This window comes from Schistocerca americana, chromosome 4, assembly GCF_021461395.2.
Source record: "Schistocerca americana isolate TAMUIC-IGC-003095 chromosome 4, iqSchAmer2.1, whole genome shotgun sequence".
NCBI lineage: Eukaryota > Metazoa > Arthropoda > Insecta > Orthoptera > Acrididae > Schistocerca > Schistocerca americana.
This window is the reverse complement of record NC_060122.1, coordinates 480,542,244-480,562,364: the sequence shown is the minus strand read 5'-3', so window position 1 is coordinate 480,562,364 and position 20,121 is coordinate 480,542,244. Positions and strand designations below refer to the sequence as shown.

Genomic DNA, 20,121 nt, shown 5'->3' with positions numbered 1-20,121 from the left:
AAAGATTTTAGTAAAGATACTCTGTTCCTTCACCTCAGCACTGATACAAAAGTATGTTGTTATGTTACCTATGCAGTACAAATGTAATATATTTGATATAACTTGGCTGCTGAGGGATTCTTCCAGTAATTGCTCATCTTGTTTCTCCTGTGATGTTTGTCTATTTGACATTAGATATGACTGTCACTGTTCTAAGACCAATTGTTTGTACAATTTCACTGAATAATTTCTATATTGTTCAGCTTCTAATGAATATGGGGTGCTTTTAACTAATTTGTTGTACCCTGTAAGTATACAAATCGAATCATCACCCATATATTTGTAAAGTTTTGCTATTTTTTGTGTGCATTGTACTTTCATAAAAATTTTTAATGATGATGTTGATAGACGTCCTGGCTGATGGTTAACAACCGAAACTGGTAGATGACAAATGGGACAAATAGAAAGCTGATGGTTAAAATGCATTTTACAGGTATAATATACTTTGCGGCTGTTGATCCTCACCTTTTTGAAACATTACACTTATTATCTCCTTGATGTACAGGAATAATCTATTGGTGTACCAAACAATAACAAAGCGTGAGCTTCTCTGGATCCGGAATCATAGGCAACGAAATTATTGGTCAGCCAGCAGTATCACAGTAGGAATACCTTTCTTTATATTTCCACCTTCTATAGGCTCCGTAATCACTGTAAAGAAAACTACATTTGATAAATGGAGCCGATTCTCAGAAACCACTCAGAAGACGAGAGGGCAAAACTTCGCGAGGATGCATCCATTCATTCCTAAAGGAATCTGGTATTGAGAGTTAAAACCGTCCCGACAACATACAACATCAGTCACAAGAATGCGAAATGGACTCGGGCATTATCTTGCACATCTCTACAGAATCAAAATTTTGATCTCTCCATATTGTGAAGGCCACTCTTCAGGACTGGCAGATCTGCCCGACTCTTCTTGGCCAGTCAGCAGGTCAGACTCTATAACTGCGAATTATCCTACCCACAAATATCACGAACCTTGTCCGACAGCCAGAAAGTCCACATTGCAAGATATTTTCAAGAAATACTCATCTAGAAATGCCGAAATGTGAGGACACCGAGCTAATGTGACTGTAATACTTAACTGACTCCACAGGCGCACCCCAGGAACTGATAGCCTACCAGAAGAAGAAACCGACTGTAGTCACTTTTGTATGTGATTTCTTGTTGCTTACTAGTTATTAATTATCTCTTATCTGGCTCGTTATTACTTCCCATGGTGAAACCCAAAAACTTGTTTATACGTTTGTGTTATTTGGAGAGTTAATACGAGTACTTACGAAATAGGGAAATTATCGAAAATTCATTATCATCATAACAAATGAATATGTGATTTTAATATATTAAATAGAGCATGACTAGATAAATAGCTGGTCAGCTAACGGCGAAATAAATAAAGATAAATGATTGATTTTTTCATGAAATCCACTTGTAAACAATGTTCTGAATTGTGAGGTCAGTAATGTGAGGAATGAAATTCTTTGTGTTTTTCCATAATTCCATTGAAATTTGTAATAACTTTTGCAACCGTCAATATTAGGTATGATACGACGTTAAGAAGATTTCGCTTTCAAAAATGGCTCTGAGCACTATGGGACTTAACTTCTGAGGTCATCAGTCCCCTAGAACTTAGAACTACTTAAACCTAACTAACCTAAGGACATCACACACATCCATGCCCGAGGCAGGATTCGAACCTGCGACCGTAGCGGTCACGCGGTTCCAGACTGTAGCGCCTAGAACCGCTCGGCCACTCCGGCCGGCGATTTCGCATTAAGGTTTCAATACTGCAAAGAGCAGGAAAGGTCTGCTCAGGTAACTAAGTGGCAGGGAAAGGCATCAAATGTCGCAGTGCCTGTTCAGACAATTCTTCGTACTCACAACGCACACGCAACCAAAAGCTACGAAGTTCATTTTCCTTGAAAACATTTTTCCACGAAATATTGCAAGGTAGCTCCAATAGCTGTTCGTATCCTGTGTCAGTGTGATTTCGCCGTTAGTGAAAGAATCTTCAGTCTAACAATTACCAGGTTGTGGGATAGGGAAATATTCTCGAAAACTTACAGTTAATGGTATCAAGTGTCTTACAAGTGTTCTGCACCTTAGCAGAGAGTTTTTCACCCGAAGAATCAATTAAGTTTCCAAGCACTAGAAATGATGAATCGTTATTGTTCTGTACTCGTACTGCTCACAGCTGCAGTTTGTTAACTGTAGCTTCAACATTACCCTCAACTTGCACGATATTAACATTTCTTCCTTGCACGCCCAAATTAAATTCGTTCAGAAAGGAGAAAATATTCCCCAAATAGGCCACTTTCCACAACAGTCAATATCACACATTTTTTCGCTTGAAAAACCATGTTGCTTGTCTAAAAGAAACAAGCGCACTTCATCACGCAGCTCGAAGAAACGACATAGAACTTTCTCTCTTGACGCACTTCAGTATGTAAGAAAAGTTGAGTGAGTTCACTGCCAATTTCTTTGCATAAAACTATGAAAAGGGGGGAATTTAGCGAAAGTGATATAATAAAATTAACAAGTTTTGTAACTTCATCCAGAACACATTTCAAATCCTCAGGCATTTTTCTCGGCGCTAAATCTTCTCTGTGCATGAAGCAATGAGTAACTACTTCTGATGCTAAAAATTTCACTCGAGACGTAAGGCCAGCTGCGCGGAGTGGCCGCGTGGTCGCTGGCGCCATGTCACGGATTGCGCAGCCCCTCCCGCCGGAGGTTCCAGTCCCCAATCGGTAATGGGTGTGTGTGTTGTTCTTAGCATAAGTTAGTGTAAGTAGTGTGTAAGTGTAGGGGCCGATGACCTGAGCAGTTTGGTCCTTTAGGAATTCACACACATTTGAACATTCGATAGGCCAGTCTCCCAACATGTAAAAGTCCGTAACAAAGGAAGAATTTCTCCCGCCTGTAGTAGTCCTATATAACGGCTAACCAGATTCAGGGCAGAAATTTAGTCAAGTAGGGAAACATTCAAATTTACAAACGTAGGTATAATTTCTAATTGCTTTCGTTTTAGTAGCTGAAAAAAATACTTCTTGCATAACAACTGAGAGTTACATTTTATTACGACAAATTTCAATTTTCAGGCGGCGCGGACCCCCTGGCTAGATACTGCGGATCCCCAGGGGTCCGTGGACTAGGACTGTTGAGTTTTTTAAAAATATCGGAAATCTGATATATCGATACTTTATCGGCACTCGATTAATTGTAAAATATATCGATACGGCGATGGAAAATATTAAGATACAAAGGCCTATAGAAAAATCGGCTGCACATTGTAAATATACTGCCGGTTTTACAGCTGTATATTTAAGTAGTTATTTATAACTAGATATTCTATACATCAATAAGCTAGCTGCCTGCTTATTCCCCTCAGAGTAAGAATTGAAAGGAAAACGATGCACGTTCATGCTTGGCGATATCCACTGTGTTAACAATGGTTACTGCAGGTAAGTGGCACAATAAAAGGTGTCCGATGGGTCAATCTGTAGTTTGGTTTCGTCACATATCGGATTTATGTGGAACACTTCACGAACGACTACTTCCCTCTTTTTTTTTTCATTTCTGTCAACGCCAGCGAAGTAGCTGATGTAGCGTCAAAATTATGTGGTGAAGTTAAACGTTGCAGTTTCTGTTGGTAGCAGCGATTATTTCAGCGTTTCCCCTGACACATCTACTCCCACTGCAAAGACGAGTCTTGTCATGTAGATCTTTGTTCATCAGTTTCAGCAACTGTTTTTAAGGAATGCCGATGTGGAGAAACAGCACAGTAGCTGCATTGAAAAAAAATTTTTTTTAACGCAACTAGTGTGCTACTTCTTCACATCGGACATTTTGCTATTCCATTCTGCGTCCGTCCCCCCCCCCCCCCCCCCCCACACACACACATACAGTGCAATCGGACTTCTTCTTTGTACCATCTGTACTTGTTTCACACAGTCAGCGAGAAAGGCTGGACGTGATGAAAGCTCAAACAGTAGAAAGACTCCTTCACACAGTGAAAGTAAAATAATATTCTACTAAAAGAACGACTTCTTCAAAAGTATATCGAAAATTTCGAAAAAATGTAATATAAAATAAAAATATCGGTTTACGATATTGTCATTCTAATATCGATATATTGGTGCGTTGGATATCACCGATATGCATTGACATTCCTTGGAAGAATGTGGAAATATCGATATTTTATCGAAAGCCACGCGGACCCCACTTTGAGAAACACTGCTCCATGCTATGTCACACCATTCGTCGAAGACTAGCAGCAATGGGATTAAGATATTGCTGTTCCTTGGGCAGGCTACCGTTAACACCATACCACAAACAGCTGCGTCTGGAATGGTGACGCGACCAGGAAGAATGGACTACTGATGAATGACGTCGCGTTGTTTTGATTGATGACTCTCTGTTCTGCACTTCCCCGGATGATCACCATCGCCGAGTATGGCAGCGACCTGGGAAGAGGTCCCGTTTTTCCAATGTCTGGAATGATACCATTCTTCTAATGTTTTGGCGGCATATGGCGGTTTGACCCCTGTCATTGTAAGGGGAGCCATCGGTTATGACTTCAGGTCGCGGCTGTTGGTAACTGAGCGAAATCTACTGAAACGGTATGTCACTGATATACGGCAACCTCAAGTGTTAGCTCTCATGCACCGGTATCGTGGTGCCATTTTTCAACAGGACAATGCTGGTCCACGTACGACACGTGTCTCTACGAACTTTCAGCGTGATGTTGATGTACTCCTGTGGCCAGTAAGATGAGTAGGACTATCTCCGAAATATCATGTGTGGGACCAGCTCGGACATCAAACCAGTTCTAGTGCCCCAGGATATCAAAGATCACTTACAACAGCTGTGGGCCAGCCTTCGTCAGGAGAGGATATAACTGCTTTATACTGTTCCGAACCGAATCAGTGCATGCATCCGGACTAGGTGTGCTACATCACACTGATAAGTGGGCTCATACTAGGAAGTTCTTTGCAAATTTGACTTTATTTTGGAATCACCGAAATAAAATTACATACCCTCATCCGGACTAGGTGTGCTACGTCACACTGATAAGTGGGCTCATACTCCTAGTTCTTTGCAAATTTGACTTTATTTTGGAATCACCGAAATAAAATTACATACCCTCTCAACAAATCAAATTTCATTTCGTTTCTTCATCCCTTTCTGGGCGCTTCACTTTTTTTGGACAGTCTATGTAGATTGTCAGATGCTATAAGACAGCTATTAAAGGTAGCTGACAGATATATCATATTGTAAAACAAAAAAACAAAAAAATACAGGTTGTTAAACAGAGTCCATTAAGAAATAAAAAGATGTCGTATTATCCCCGCGGTAGCTCTCTAATATATGCGTTACTTCGTTTGCCCAGTAGAGCGCTTCAATCGTTTCAAGAGAAGGAAGATTCGAGTTGCCGGTTTAACGCTCCGTCGACATCGAGGTCGTTATCGACCGAACCTTAGCTCGCAATGAGCACGGCCTGGGGAAGAAGTCAGCCGTGGCCTGGTGAAGTAGAACATTCCGGAGTCCTTCCCGACCGAGTTTCCACTCAGAACGCAAATGTTCGCCCCGCTCTTACCACCTACTTAAACTGAATGTAATTAATTTCAAGCGTCTCTTCCTTACATCTGTGACTAATGCACCCCAGTTGACAGTACATTATTCCTACGAAATCTACGTAGGAAACAACAAAAGCTAGTGTGTGCCGCGCCCAGATTTATACGCTCCTCAGCGACACGACTGTCTACATAGGGAATACGTGGGAACAGTGCTGCGACGCACTTCTAAAATATGGCATAACATTTGTCTTGGCAGTTAACGAAGGTCCTCTTCAACATACTGTTTCTTAACTCTCTGTGTCATTCTGTTGACAGTGGTTAAAGAGCTGACGACAGCGCAACAACTGGGGACATAGTTCGGCTTTTGCTTAGAATACTGGCGGTTACCTGGCTGGAGGAACGTTTCTGATGTATTCGAATACCGTTTGAGAGGCCGGCCGAAGTGGCCGTGCGGTTAAAGGCGCTACAGTCTGGAACCGCAAGACCGCTACGGTCGCAGGTTCGAATCCTGCCTCGGGCATGGATGTTTGTGATGTCCTTAGGTTAGTTAGGTTTAACTAGTTCTAAGTTCTAGGGGACTGATGACCTCAGAAGTTAAGTCCCATAGTGCTCAGAGCCATTTGAACCAATACCGTTTGAGGAAAACAGTAATGAACGTAAAGAAGTATGACAGGACCGTAGTTGTGTCAAGAGATTATTCAACATCGTTTTTACAAACGTGAGTAGCGCAAATTTCATGAGTACCAGGAAGACGTAAACTGAGGTTTATGGAAGATAAGGCTTCAAGTCCTATTTGTTGTCATTTTTATAACCGTTCGACAGTGGAATCCTGCGTAGTTGCAAGTTATTTTTTACCTGAGCTAAGTTTTTTGTAAGACGAGATCGAATTTATTGTAAGAAGTGATTCTGAAAGCGAGAAAATTCTTTAAAATTTTGCGAATTACGAGCAGATCTATAATAAGAGCGTACATTCACCTCTGCATCTAAGCGATCAATGTGTATGACTGCCAATCGGAGTATCTGGCTTCCATTCTCGGTACTGTCAGTGAGTTTTCCTAAGCGGGAGGAATCGCCAAAGTTGCGCGTAGCTTCGTGAGGCAAATTGAGGAGTGACTAGACTAAGTAATAGAAGCCCCGAAGGTCGGACAGTTGTCAACGGCTGGGAGAGCGAAGTCCAAAGCCCATACTGCGTCCAACACTTTTGGTTGTTCTACTTCTGTTGGTTTCTTTAGCACTACTCTCACGAACTTTCCCGCGTGGCATTTAATTTCATATCCTCCGTGAACTATCAGATTACCTGAATCTGAATACCTTAGATCTTGCTTATACTTCTCGCAACGTTTTCCACATAATCCTTCCATTGACGATTCTCATTTAACGTAAGGGGATTTCGCAGTTTATTTGGTTATTTCAAAGCTGGTATTATTTTCTGGTACATTTCTAGACTTCTGAGTTCTTTTCACTATACAAAATCTCAATATTCTGGTCATTTGTGTTCATTCATATCCAACCGTTACACAGTTCTTGAAATGTATTCGCAGTTGCGAACATGGGCATCCTTCAGCTGTATAATGGAATGACGACAATGAAAATTGCTGCTGGACTGTGGACCTATCTCCTTATGTAACTAAGTTTAATAATGAAAATAACAGAAAGAAAGTCAAACGTACCCCAACCTGATACCGCCAGGTATTATCCTCAAACTAATCCCGAAAATTCTACGAAGGCAATAGGCTCCATCCGTCTATAATTTTTTATTACTTATTTATTATTCTTATTACATGAATATAATTACTAAGTGGGTACAAATGAAAAATCTATACAACAGAATGTTACAAAAATGGGATCCAACGATAAACTAAAATAATCAACATAAAAATGTGCTACTTCAGCTAAAAACGTTAGGCTACCCGTGCACACTTCACGCCCAGAATAAAACTTCCATGTGTCTACAACATGCATTCGCACATCCATTATGTATGTTCCTGTACAGGGGAGATATTTTAAATGAAAGTCGCTTGCCCGGTGTCGGCGGATAAATATGATACTGCACAGCCTGTGTTGTTCAGATGTACGATGCAGTGTTCTTTCGGACCTGCGTACGAGACAAAAGATGAGTGTGGTATGTCAGGGACGCCATAAACGATGAGACAGAAAACTGGACTAACTGGTGGTAGAACCCTTTATTTTACATAGAGTACGCCTAATAGCTTAAAATGAAAAGTATTCGTTTTATAATCAATCTATGCTCTTTTTTGAACCGGCTCCTTCTTACAATCGTCATTGGTGTCGATGACGATTTCAGTCAGCAGACGATAATAAATCAGTGCGACGACGCCCATCATTAGATAAAACAAGCTATTCCCAGTAGCGAGGCATCATTGGTACATTTACTTACTTTCTTTCTTCATCGTTCTGTAGATGTCTGAGATCTGTCGCCGGCCGCGGTGGTCTCGCGGTTCAGGCGCTCAGTCCGGAACCGCGCGACTGCTACGGTACAGGTTCGAATCCTGCCTCGGGCATGGATGTGTGTGATGTCCTTAGGTTGGTTAGGTTTAAGTAGTTCTAAGTTCTAGGGGACTGATGACCACAGATGTTAAGTCCCATAGTGCTCAGAATCATTTGAACCATTTTTTGAGATCTGTCTACTGTGGAACGATCCGTGTTGCATCCAAATGTTCCAAATGGCTCTGAGCACTATGGGACTTAACATCTTAGGTCATCAGTCCCCTGGACTTAGAACTACTTAAACCTAACTAACCTAAGGACATCACACACATCCATGCCCGAGGCAGGATTCGAACCTGCGACCGTGGCGGTCGCGCGGTTCCAGACTGAAGCGCCTAGAACCGCTCGGCCACACCGGCCGGCCGTGTCCCATCCAAAACTAAACATTTTAAATAAATAAATAGAATAAAACAACGGACTGACACTACAATGTCAGCTGTGGGCTACGAGAGACGCGAAAGAAGTTGTGATGAGTCACATGAAATCTTCGCGGCCATAGATTGGTCAAGTGAATTTAAAGCACATCGAATTTAAAAACATTGGGCTTCTAAAAAGCTATGGAAATTAAAACAGTATTCAAACTGTCTTGAGAAGTGACACAGCTTGGCAGATATCTATTAATTCTACACTGGTAAGAATGGACCAAAAATATAAAAAATTGAAGACTCCAAAATTCTTTGGAAACAAGCTCTATATTTCCATTTCGAATCAACTGTTAAGGGCGGTAATCATTTTGTGTGTCAATTATTCCTTCCTTTTCTGCTTTCTCGAAAACGCTCCCACTTCTTCAGTTTTCAATATCGTGCCTAAAATTAGTCGGATCATCTAGACACGTTGCTCCATTCATCTACCGTTTCACATTACCGTACGCAGCAAAACTTGGAAATGTCATCACCGTCTGATGGCAAGTGGAGGAGAAGAGGTGACGCATGCTTGATGAATCATTAGACTGTGCTCAGTGCCGTCAGTTAAATCCCAAACCTGCCTACAGGATCACTGATTCGATGCTGACGGAGAATGTAGAAAATTCAGATACTCATAACAGAGAAGAATAATAACTGTTCCTTTGGCTGTATTTATTCATGCAAAAACATTAGATGCAATCAGTATCAAAGCTACTAATCTTCGTCATCAGGCATCTTTGCTTGATTAAAACGAGACCCGCGTTCACGTAAATTCAGCTGCACGTGAGCCCGCATTTCAATCCTATTTGCGTCTTCAGCTAACGAACTGTATTGGGATATCCGGACTGATACACTGAGAGTGTCAGAGACTTCGTGCCAAAGCTTGTATTATTTTCATTTTCTTTTTTCAGAGCTATACAAGGATGTGGACTCTCGAGTGCGCTCTGTTTTATTGGTATCCTTTTTGGCTGTCTGAGTGAGGTAATATACTCTTTTAAATGTGCTAGCCCAGAGAAGTTGGTTCAAATCCAGATACCGCCTTCGTAATTGGGATTTTTCACAGTTTCCTTACACCGCTCCAGAGGATTAATTTCCAGAGGATTTATTTAATCAAGGATAGCTACTCCATTTATTGCGTACCTTTCTACCGTTGGTAAATCCCTTCTTGGACGCTATCAGAGGAGATGCGGAAAGCAGACAAAGCAAGCGCCGCCCTACACGTAGACTGTCACGGGAGAATAGCGACGAAGAGGAGCAAATACTACATGCCTCTGGTGATGCTGCCGCTATACACACGATTTGTGTTTCGTACCGAGAGTCTACGCAAACTGTAGATAGATATCGTTCTTTTCCGAGGAGGAGTCGTAGGTAGCGCAAAGGACCAAGAACTATTTCAATAATTGTTGATTACGTAAGTTCTCGACAAGCGTGTTTCGGCATGTTTGCCATTTTCAAATGGTCGTCTAGATGGAGAGACGTCATCTTGGAATGTAACTTCTTTTATGTACTATGTTGTTAACATACATCTTAGAAGGTAAGTTCTTTTACGTACTACGTTGTTAACAAAGCGTATGTATTTACTTTCGATAGAAAATTAGTATTGTTTTTACAGGTGTCAAATGACAGATCGTTCGTATGTTAATAACGCAGTACAAAAAAGAACTTACGTTCTAAGATGGTTTTGGATGTCACTGCATGTAGACAAAGGAAATACGCCACCTATGTTAACAGCAAAATACATATAAGAAATTACGTTCCCAAACAATTTTATGGACGTCGCTCCATCTAGATACCGAGCGAGGTGCCGCAGTGGCTAGCAAACTGGACTTGCATTCGGGAGGACGACGGTTCAAACCCGCGTCCGGCCATCCAGATTTAGGTTTGCCGTGATTTCCCTAAATCGCTCCAGGCAACTGTCGGGAAGGTTCCTTTGAAAGGGAACGGCCGATTTCCTTCCCCACCCTTGACACGATCCGAGCTTGTGCTCCGTCTCTATTGACCTCGATGTCGATGGAATGTTAAACCCAATCTTCCTTCCTGTCCATCTGGAACAACATTTGAAAATGGTATATATGCAAAAAGAAACTTATCGTGAACCTCTGCAGTCAACAAGAAACAAACAACTTGCAGCTAATTTTGTCAAAAGTATAAAGAAGATGCTTCATTACCGTTTTATGATTGTATCCTTACAGTCGCAGGACGTTACCAGAACAAACAACAGAGAGGGAGACGAGCAAAAAGGCACAGTTTTCATAATAATTCATTATAAATACTTTTTTCTGACTAGTTATGAAGTTAATAATTAAGATATGGTGATAATTGTGATAATATCATTTGTTTTACAGGTATTTCCCCAGGCAAGGTAGACGGCTAATGACCGCTTGGAGAGGCGTAAGCCATTAGTGGAATCTGCTGTGCATCAGCGGCACGGAATGGTGTTGCGCTAATGCTGTGACCAAATCGCATCGCGTCATTTGGAACGAGAGTGATCGCTCGTCGGACTAGATCCCAGATATTCGCCGCCTTCAGTATTAGTTACAGGCAGAGGGACGAACATTCAGGCTTTTGAATATTTCCTGTGCTTCCCTTAACCCTGCTTTCTTTTATCTTCCATCTATTTCAGCGCGACGAAAATTTTGATATTTTATACGTGACTGAACCGCTGGACTGCAATAATAGTAACAGGTTTCGATTGTAGTTGAACTGAAGCATGAAGGGGACATTTCTGTTATTTGAAGCATACAAAATACGATCTTTAATCAGACCAAAACGAAAGAAGGCGTTAGCTGCAAATACTGGACAGTAATATAAGTAGATATATGCACTACACAGTATTTTCCTAATAAAAATAATGTTTTACATCTGGAGCTAGTGTGGCAATTTAAATATCTACGAGTAGCACTACTGGTTGTACATGCTCCGATGAAGCTACACTTTGGTCAAAATAATGACTGTCATTCCGAAGATTTTTTTTTTTTAATCTTGGGAAGCTTACCCTGACCTGCATTTTTCCCACTGCCCTGCACCACTCGGACGAATCTGTATTTTGCAGGCGCTTTCCGTCCCTATCTGCAGAGAAAATACGTACCGAGAGAGGCAACGCACTGCTTAGCACAGTGGACTGCATTCGAGAGAACGACGGTTCAAATTCCAGCCAACCTGGTTTAGGTTTTCCGTGATTTCCTTAATTCGCTAAAGGCAAATCCGGGATGGTTCCTTTGAAAGAGCAAAGCCGGTTTCCTTCCTCGTCCTGCCTTAATCCGAGCTTAACAGGTATGAGCACTTATCCAATAAAAGAGATGTGTTTCGCAACAGCTACGATGAACAAATGCGCGTAGTTATTAAGGTATGCACTTAAGAGACCATGTTTATTGGCAGTTTTTTTTCCATAGGAATACCTCTCAAAATATGGAAGGCAACGAGCTTGCAGCAGAAGAGATTTGTTTCACAGTATCGAAGATAAAGAACCGCATCTTAAGGTACGCATACTATTTTGCTTCGATTATCGTCCCTATCATATCTCTGCTATCGATCATTCCTCCTGGGACAACGTGTGTGCAAGGATTAACACGTAACCCGGACACCATCAATATTTCAGAAACGGTTCAACATACGGAAGGAAAGTTGACCACATGGCTCAGTGTGAATCCTATAATACGATTTTAACTTTACAGCTGCGGTGAAACAGCCCTATGCTTGAAACCTTGGCTCATTTTTTGTCTACCTTTTGCGAAAAGTTTACCTACAGCCGTTATGAAGCACAAAGTGATGCTCATCCGAAAAGCTGTTTCATCCCTTGCGGAGTACTTCGTTTCACTGAAGGACGAATAAGCTATTTTTGCTTTAGTATTCGGTGCATGAAAAGAGTACAAATAATTACTACACAGCAGAATATTTGCTCAGATGCACATTTCCTCGAAAATCTTGTATCGATGATTTGGAACTTTGTATGAAACACTAGCCGTGTCCTCGTGTCTATGTTGTGTAATAAAGATTCTTGCTGTCTCACTCGTAGACGAGCTACGTTAAAGAATTAATGGTAATTTGGCTCTTCCCGCTATGTAATTAAATTAATCGTGTATTACGGATCTCTGTTCAGAAGGCTGCATGATACTTTTAGTAAATCTGATAGCTTTCCCTGAGGCTCGGCCGAAAATACAGTGACCCACCGTCCACTATAGCGTTATCCGTAACGTATAAATCCTCAGTCCAGTCACCAATCCGAATAGACGTTTCGTATGAACACATTTATTACATTAATACGCGCTTGTGCGGTACCAAATCAATGCACGCTTCTTTCCAACGTATGTACAGCGCACTTTTTGCCTCACACGCACCAAGGAAATCGACAGAGGACGCGCTTTCCTACAAACGTTTCTTTGTGCGCCACAAGTTACAGCACGCCTTACCAGGGCTAATGTTTTCGGCACTGACGGTACAACGGAAACTGCGTGCACGTCTTGCGCTGGCGCAATTAGACTGCTTTAGCCGGCGGCTCTAATTGCTGAGTCGCTCGCACGCTGCTGTGTTTACCTCCTGTGCGCTGACGGCAGGGCCAGAGGTGCCCGACTCACAGCACTTGCTGGCGCTGGGCTGTGGCGTTACATCACAGCTGAGGAATCTGCTGCTGCTCTGATATGCCGGCACCGGCGCCAGGTTCGCCGCTAGCGCACAGAAACCGAGCGAGTCCTTCGCTGTTCATCAAAGGAAAACGAAGAAGCGCATACGCCTGCATTCACACGTAACACAGAAACACCGGCAGGAATAGAAATTTTCTCTGTTTGGTCTTCGAAATCACAACAAAGAAAAAATCAGGAATTGCAGATTTTGCGTGTTGTCTACACACTTATATCCAGTTTTTCTATCGCCGTTTTAACAGAACGTATTTAATATTTATCGTGAGAGATTAGACTCCTCATGTCGAATGCTTAGAACCAACCGCACTTTATACCCAGGCCATGTGTTAGAAATCAGTACAGATTGTCCACTTTTCATTCTATTCGAATTTCTCTCTCTCTCTCTCTCAATATATGTGCACGCAAACAATCAAAAGTTCAATGACAAATAAATACGCTATCAATTTGTGAATTATATACGAAAATCACAAAACTGTGAATGTTCTACAGTATTACTTCATTTCGTTGACCAGTTTTCGGCTTACAAGTTCGTCACCAGATTTTAACTGATTGTCGTCGTCAATAGGGTTACAATACTGGTTAACAACATTGAAAAACTCGTTACACGTAGGGAGTGAGTTGTAAACACATGGTAAATGTCATCTTTGACAGAGTAACTGAAAATGTCAAATAGGAAATAAATATAAAGGGAACAAAAGCAAGACAATAAAATTAAAACTAAATCTTCCCTCTCTATGGTCATGTGCAGAAATATTAGTGCTGTATTTTCAGCAAGACAAAAAGTTTAAGTTGCAGTGACAGGAGAAGCTTTATTGACACATTTCGCCTTTTGTTTAGGAACTGCGGTTAACGTACTAATCATGCACCGAAGGTGCATACCAAAAGTTGGGCTATTTATGACTAATGCGTTACCTGCAGTTCCTAAACAATTTCTGATGATGCCTCAAGAAGGTGAAACGTGTCAAGAGGGCTTCCGCTGTCATTGAAACCTAGACTCTTTTTCTTGCTGAAAATATTAAAAATAACCGTCGAAAAAACAGTACGCGTGTGTGCGTGAGGACCAGGAGGAAATAAATACCGTAGGATAACCACGATTTTGTTCTTTTCATTCATAATTATGAAGTTACTCTACCGAGAAGAAACGAAGGACTAAGTTAACATGATCATTACCAACTCATTTTTTAAAAAAAAAGCCTTGTTTCTAAGATAGCATTTAAAAGTGGAAACCGAACACTAGTATAGTAGAGTCTCATTGGGTATTAATGCAGGCCACGCATCCACAATGCATGTGGGAAATAGTATTCAACTTATCGTGTAACGAAATTTTTACGTGAATTGATCTCTATCATGGAAGTTACCGTAAGATAATACTTCTTAACACTTTTCATTGTTCTTGATAGCTTCTGCAGGGCTACCTTACCAATTTATTGTTTGTAAAGCTAGTTTCAACACACCATATTCTTAGCGATATGATATGTGAAACGGAATATTTGTGCATATCATCGAATCTTAACACTGTAAAACTCATTTTTGCGGAGGTGCGATATTGCATTCTTGGATTACGGTCATACATATGTATCTAGATCATGATTATTCTCTCTAATTCGAAATTTAGTGCCCCTAAATTTATATTGCTCTGCGTGAGTTTTCGCTGGCTGAAAATGAGGGTTACATGGACCTGCCCTGTGCTTAGGTAACAAAATAATTATAACGTGAAAAAAATAATGCAGCTTATTCCTTGACCTTAACAGTTGTTGTATCATTGCCTGTTTTAAAGGTATGTTCTTGACTGTCAAAGTGATAATGCATTCAAAACCATAATACTATTTTTTCTTGGTTCTGGGCATCTAATTAGCAATGTGGATACAGTCTTCCTTTATTTTACAGTTGTAAGCTATTATCAAAGGTCTTGTCAAACTAGAAGCACTATACATTGCCGTTATAAGAATACTATCGGAAACAATATTTATGAGCATAAGAGTGATATTAACAACCACTCGTATATTGTGCTTTAATGCCCAGAATGAGCTGTCTATCCATCTTTCTGTTGCTGAGAAAGAGAAACTTGCAGCATTACTGTAAAAGAGTAGTAAGAAATGTCACATCTGCAACAGAAAACTATTTAGAGAGGCGCCAACCGTTTGATGATTAGCCGAGAAGTTCAAGTATATAAATAAGTGCTGTTCTGAAAAATATTCGCAGCTGCTCTCCAAATTTCAAGGTGTGTAACAGTAAGGAAAAGTAAATAGCGATCTAGGAGGGCAGAGTCGATGTGCCATCTGGGAGTAACTTATCGTGTTAAATCTAAATTCTCGTAACAACAAGTGGTCAATCATAACTGATAGATTCACTTGCGGCAGTACTCACCCGCACGTACAGATCTCGCAGATGCACTGCTCCTTGCACGGGTTGATCCAGGCCTCAGTCTTTTTATCCTTGACGGCGAGCGTCTTCTTTTCGGAAACCTCCTTCTGCGTCTGTGCGCGGCTGGATGTGCTGCTACTGGTGGTTGCCTCTTTGACGGTGGAACTCAGCTGTTGCTGGCTCAACGCATCTCGCACGACGCTTGTCTCGCCGGCCACCACCTGTTGTGTGCTCGTCACCTCCGAAGCTGTCGTGCGACCAATGCTCTCCTGGACACTGGTGCTCACGGACACATCTTCGACTACTGACGACTGTTGAATGCTTGTGGAGGACTTGGTCTGTTGCTGTACGGTTTCCGATACAGCCGTCATTTGCTTGGCATCGCGCACAGACGATTCACTGACCGATATTTGTTCACGGCCCTCTTGCACCACACTGGTGCTGGAGGACATCTCTACAGCTGACGACTGCTTGCTGACGGAGGATGTCGAGGAGGAGTGCTGGATAATATCGGAACGACCGCGATCGGACAATGCGATCTGACGGCCGCTTTGTAATGCAGAGCTGTCCAGCATCATCTGAGAGCGTCCGTCTCGCACGTCACTGCTGGAGGACACATTCTGGACGCTCGAGGACTGACTGAGGGAGGACGATTCTTGTTTTGACGTAGACATTGACTGCTGTATCTGTTCTGAGGCAATAGTTTGGCCAGTGATCTGTCGGCCCGTGAAAGACTCTTCTGAAACACTACTTTGGCGCCCTTCAATGACTGTCGAGGACGACACTTCCTCGACGACCGTGGACGATTTGCTGGACGCCATGTGCGAACTCGACGACTGTTGGATCACTTCGGAGACTATCTGTTCGCCACCAGTCTGCACGAGTTGTTCCGTGGTCGATCCGCCAATTACAACTATCCTCTGGCCGTCTTTGAGCTGTTTGGTCGCTTGCGACAGAGCTTTTTGCCTGTCTCCCTGGCGGGAAGAACCGCCGTCGGATCCCTCTATGACGGAGATGACATTTCCGCTGCTGTCCATCACCACAGTCCTCGAGCTGCTGGAAAACGACTCTTTCTTGCTGCTGGATTGGCTGACTTGCGTGGACTCGCTGACTGATTCGACGACTTCGCTGGTCGAGGAGCCCGAGGCCAGAGCCAGCTCGGAGGAGACATTTCCGTTGGTCACCGTCCCGTTGACCGCCGACTGGATCGCATTTCCGCCGCTGGAGGACTTCTGTACCGCCGTGGAGCTGCCGCTCGTCGACGAGAGGTGCTTGGATCTGGAGACGGAGGACGAAGAGGAGGACTTCACCACGGTCGTGAAGGCCTGCTTCTTCGTCTCGGCGATCTTGGTCGATGTGGAGGCGATCTCTTTGCTCGTTTTCGTTATCGTTGCCTTCGACTTCCCCTTGGAAGCCGAGTCCTTCTTCGTGATCGTCATCGCGGGAAGCGAGCGGTGTAGAGAGCTGTCGTGTGTGAACTAGCTTCGCCTTAGCCGCGTGGCATCTTCTTGTAGAGTGTGCCGGCGACAGGCCGTTGCGGCGCAGCCAGCGAGTACGGCCCACGGCGGCCAATCGCGACCGCCGGTTCCCCTCCCGCCCGCGTTCAGTCGAGGCTGCGAGCTCCGAAAGAGGCAGTCGGCCCACAGGCTGGGTCGCAGTCGTCACTCCGCCGGCACGTCACCGTCGTGATGTCAGGGACGGCGGAGGACGGCGTTTTGACTCTACTAGTACAGGCCGCCCCGCTCGCGGATGGGAGAAGCTGCGTCGTGTCCCGTTGTCGGAAACGCGTACCAAACCTGAAATCAGGGGAACCCGTGTGATCAACAGCTTCGTTCACGCTGGGTCCACAAACATGTTAAAGTAACTCAATTTTCGGCAGAGGCTCTATTTCTGTGATTTATCTTATTCTCTGCTATTGACCGGTTTCGACTACGTGGCGATTTTAAATCTATCCTAGAAGACACCAGAAATAACCTTTTAAAACATAAACGTCATCATTTTAATTTTTGTCATTCTAGTTTTACCCATATTTTGCAGTTGTGAATGTGACTGCATCTAAAAAATAAACAAGAAGTATGATTAATAATGCCTTCAGTCACAATTGAGGTGTCGAGATTGAAAGAGGGACATGCCACTCAACAGTAGTTTTGAAATATAATGAAAAAAAAGGTATACTCTTGAATAGTATTGTTCCCAAACCGTGTACTTACTCCCACATGCTCATAAGGAAGAATACAGTCTTTTGCCATAATCTGTAACCATAGACTAATTAGAAATAATAGAAAATTGTGATACAAAATGACTGACATATCTCCATTTTGATTTAAACAACACTCGTTTTGGGAATGAGATTTTCACTCTGCAGCGGAGTGTGCGCTGATATGATACTTCCTGTCAGATTAAAACTGTGTGCCGGACCGAGACTTGAACTCGGGACCTTTGCCTTTCGTGGACGAATGCTCTACCAAATGAGCTACCCAAGCATGACTCACGCCCCCTCGTCACAGCTTTACTTCTGCCAGTACCTCACCTCCTACCTTCCAAACTTAACAGAAGCTCTCCTGCGAACCTTGCAGAACTAGCACTTCTGAAAGAAAGGATATTGCGGAGACATGGCTTAGCCACAGCCAGGGGGATGTTTCCAGAATGAGATTTTCACTCTGCAGCGGAATGTGCGCTGATATGAAACTTCCTACCACCTGGTAGAGCACTTGCCCGCGAAAGGCAAAGGTCCTGAGTTCGAGTCTCGGTCCGGCACAGAGTTTTAATCTGCCAGGAAGTTTCAATACTCGTTTTATCATAAATATCGTATGACTAAAAACATGTATATTTTCAAGTAAAATATTCTTTTGAACCATTTCAACTTGTTCGTACAAATTCCTATTACTTTTATAAACATTCGTAATTAAACAATGCATTTCAAAATAGACAATACAGTTGAAGACAATGAGCTTTTTAGTGCCTTGGGTTGTAACATGGGAGAGTTAATTCCACACTTTTTATTAATTAAACAACCCTGTCTATTTTGACAGACACATACGTTCATAGACTTGTCACTCTTTATCATTAGAACTAACTTGATTCGCAGATTCATTGTCAGCCGCAGTCACTTAATTAATTGGCACATTTCTTTGAAGTATTATTAAAACACTCACAAAACTGCAAAGGGATAACATCAATCATGCGTGAAACATCGCGTGGTTTCTCAGATTTCAGAGGAATGATGTAACTGTGTCCTCTCGGCACGTTATGAAAATGAGTGACTATCCCGGTCCTAATCAGAGGAAATTCATATTTCACCATATCACAGCTATTGGGTGAAGCAGAGACGCATTTTGACAGAACAGTGTACTCAGATATTTTGGTTACTGCATCCCGATACAGAGCTCGCATCACGCCACAAGTTCTTTCATGCACTAGAGAAACTTGTCTCTGTGACAAGTCCTCTTTCTGCACGAAACGGAATTTCAATACTGGTTTACACAGGGGAAAAATCATTGAACAAGTCTTATTTTATAACTAAGAGATGCTGTATCGTGTAAAAATAACAACTACAGTAATAGCTCATGTACCCCAAAAATGGTGACAAGCCCCCCGTTTTGATCTCAACGCCTCAATTTTTTCGTGTTTTATTGAATCACGCGATGCATTCCGTACCCTGAGGGTTCATCATCAGGTGCAAATCGTTTTAATACATCATTCATTTCTGCTCTTGGGTGAGATGATGTGAAATGTAAGTTCCTGTTGTGAGGACGTTAGATATTCAGTTGCGAGGTACATCAGCATAAAATTACATATCTTCTGGTCCTGCAGAAAACTCGTGTACTTTATTTTTCTAGGTGCAGACGCACGTGTGTTACTAGAGCTTACTTCAGTGAGTACCGAGGACTTCAATACAACAAACAGATCTATCGCCGCATTCAGATACATTGACCCTCTTCAACTTACAAGGTTTTCAAACGACTTTCTCTCCTAGTCGAATTACATTCCCTTTTTTTTATACAAAATTAAATAAATCATTGCTTATAAAAATCGAGACCTTATTTAAGGGTTATTCGTATTACGTTAAAGTTACAATATATAACGTTCATTCATTTGTAATTAATACCGAGAGTATAGAAATTCCAGAACAAAGAGATATTCACGGGAATCTCCTCAAACTAAAACTCCGAAATTTCTGTATCCTCAAAAGGCTTCGTCATTCGCGAATCAGATGACGGAAAATATGATGGGACAGAGAAAAACTTAACGAAAAATCCAAGAAGAATTTTTTTAAGATATCAATGCGAGCAGAAGTTGATTTATCCATTCTGTAATCAGACATCACTTCACTCAAGGCGCACACTAGTCTGAACATTTCGAAACACTTCACAGATGCAATATGAGATGAAGAAAGATGAAATATATTATGTGGTGTCAGGCATCAGAGTTTTAAATCAACTGATATATGTAATGAAAAAATTTAATATTTGCGTCATCTCACCAAAGAGCAGAAGTAAATAAAGCATTAAAACGATTTGCATCCCAAACGCATCGAGTGATTCAATAAAATAGGGAAAAAATGTGATTGAAGGCGTTACCATCCAT

The 20,121-nt window shown here is 42.1% G+C and overlaps 1 protein-coding gene across 2 annotated transcripts in view; it reads right to left on the bottom strand.

Annotated features, from left to right (window-relative positions):
• The window catches only part of LOC124613944 (probable GPI-anchored adhesin-like protein PGA55), a 193,095-nt gene extending 176,060 nt beyond the window's left edge, over positions 1-17,035 (bottom strand). For both annotated transcript variants that reach the window (XM_047142698.1, XM_047142699.1), the window contains exon 1: positions 15,538-17,035. In XM_047142698.1, coding sequence (XP_046998654.1) covers positions 15,538-16,973 — 1,436 coding nt within the window. In that variant the 5' untranslated portion in view covers positions 16,974-17,035. The remainder of the gene's footprint in view (positions 1-15,537) is intronic.
• Between the last annotated feature and the right edge of the window lie 3,086 nt (positions 17,036-20,121).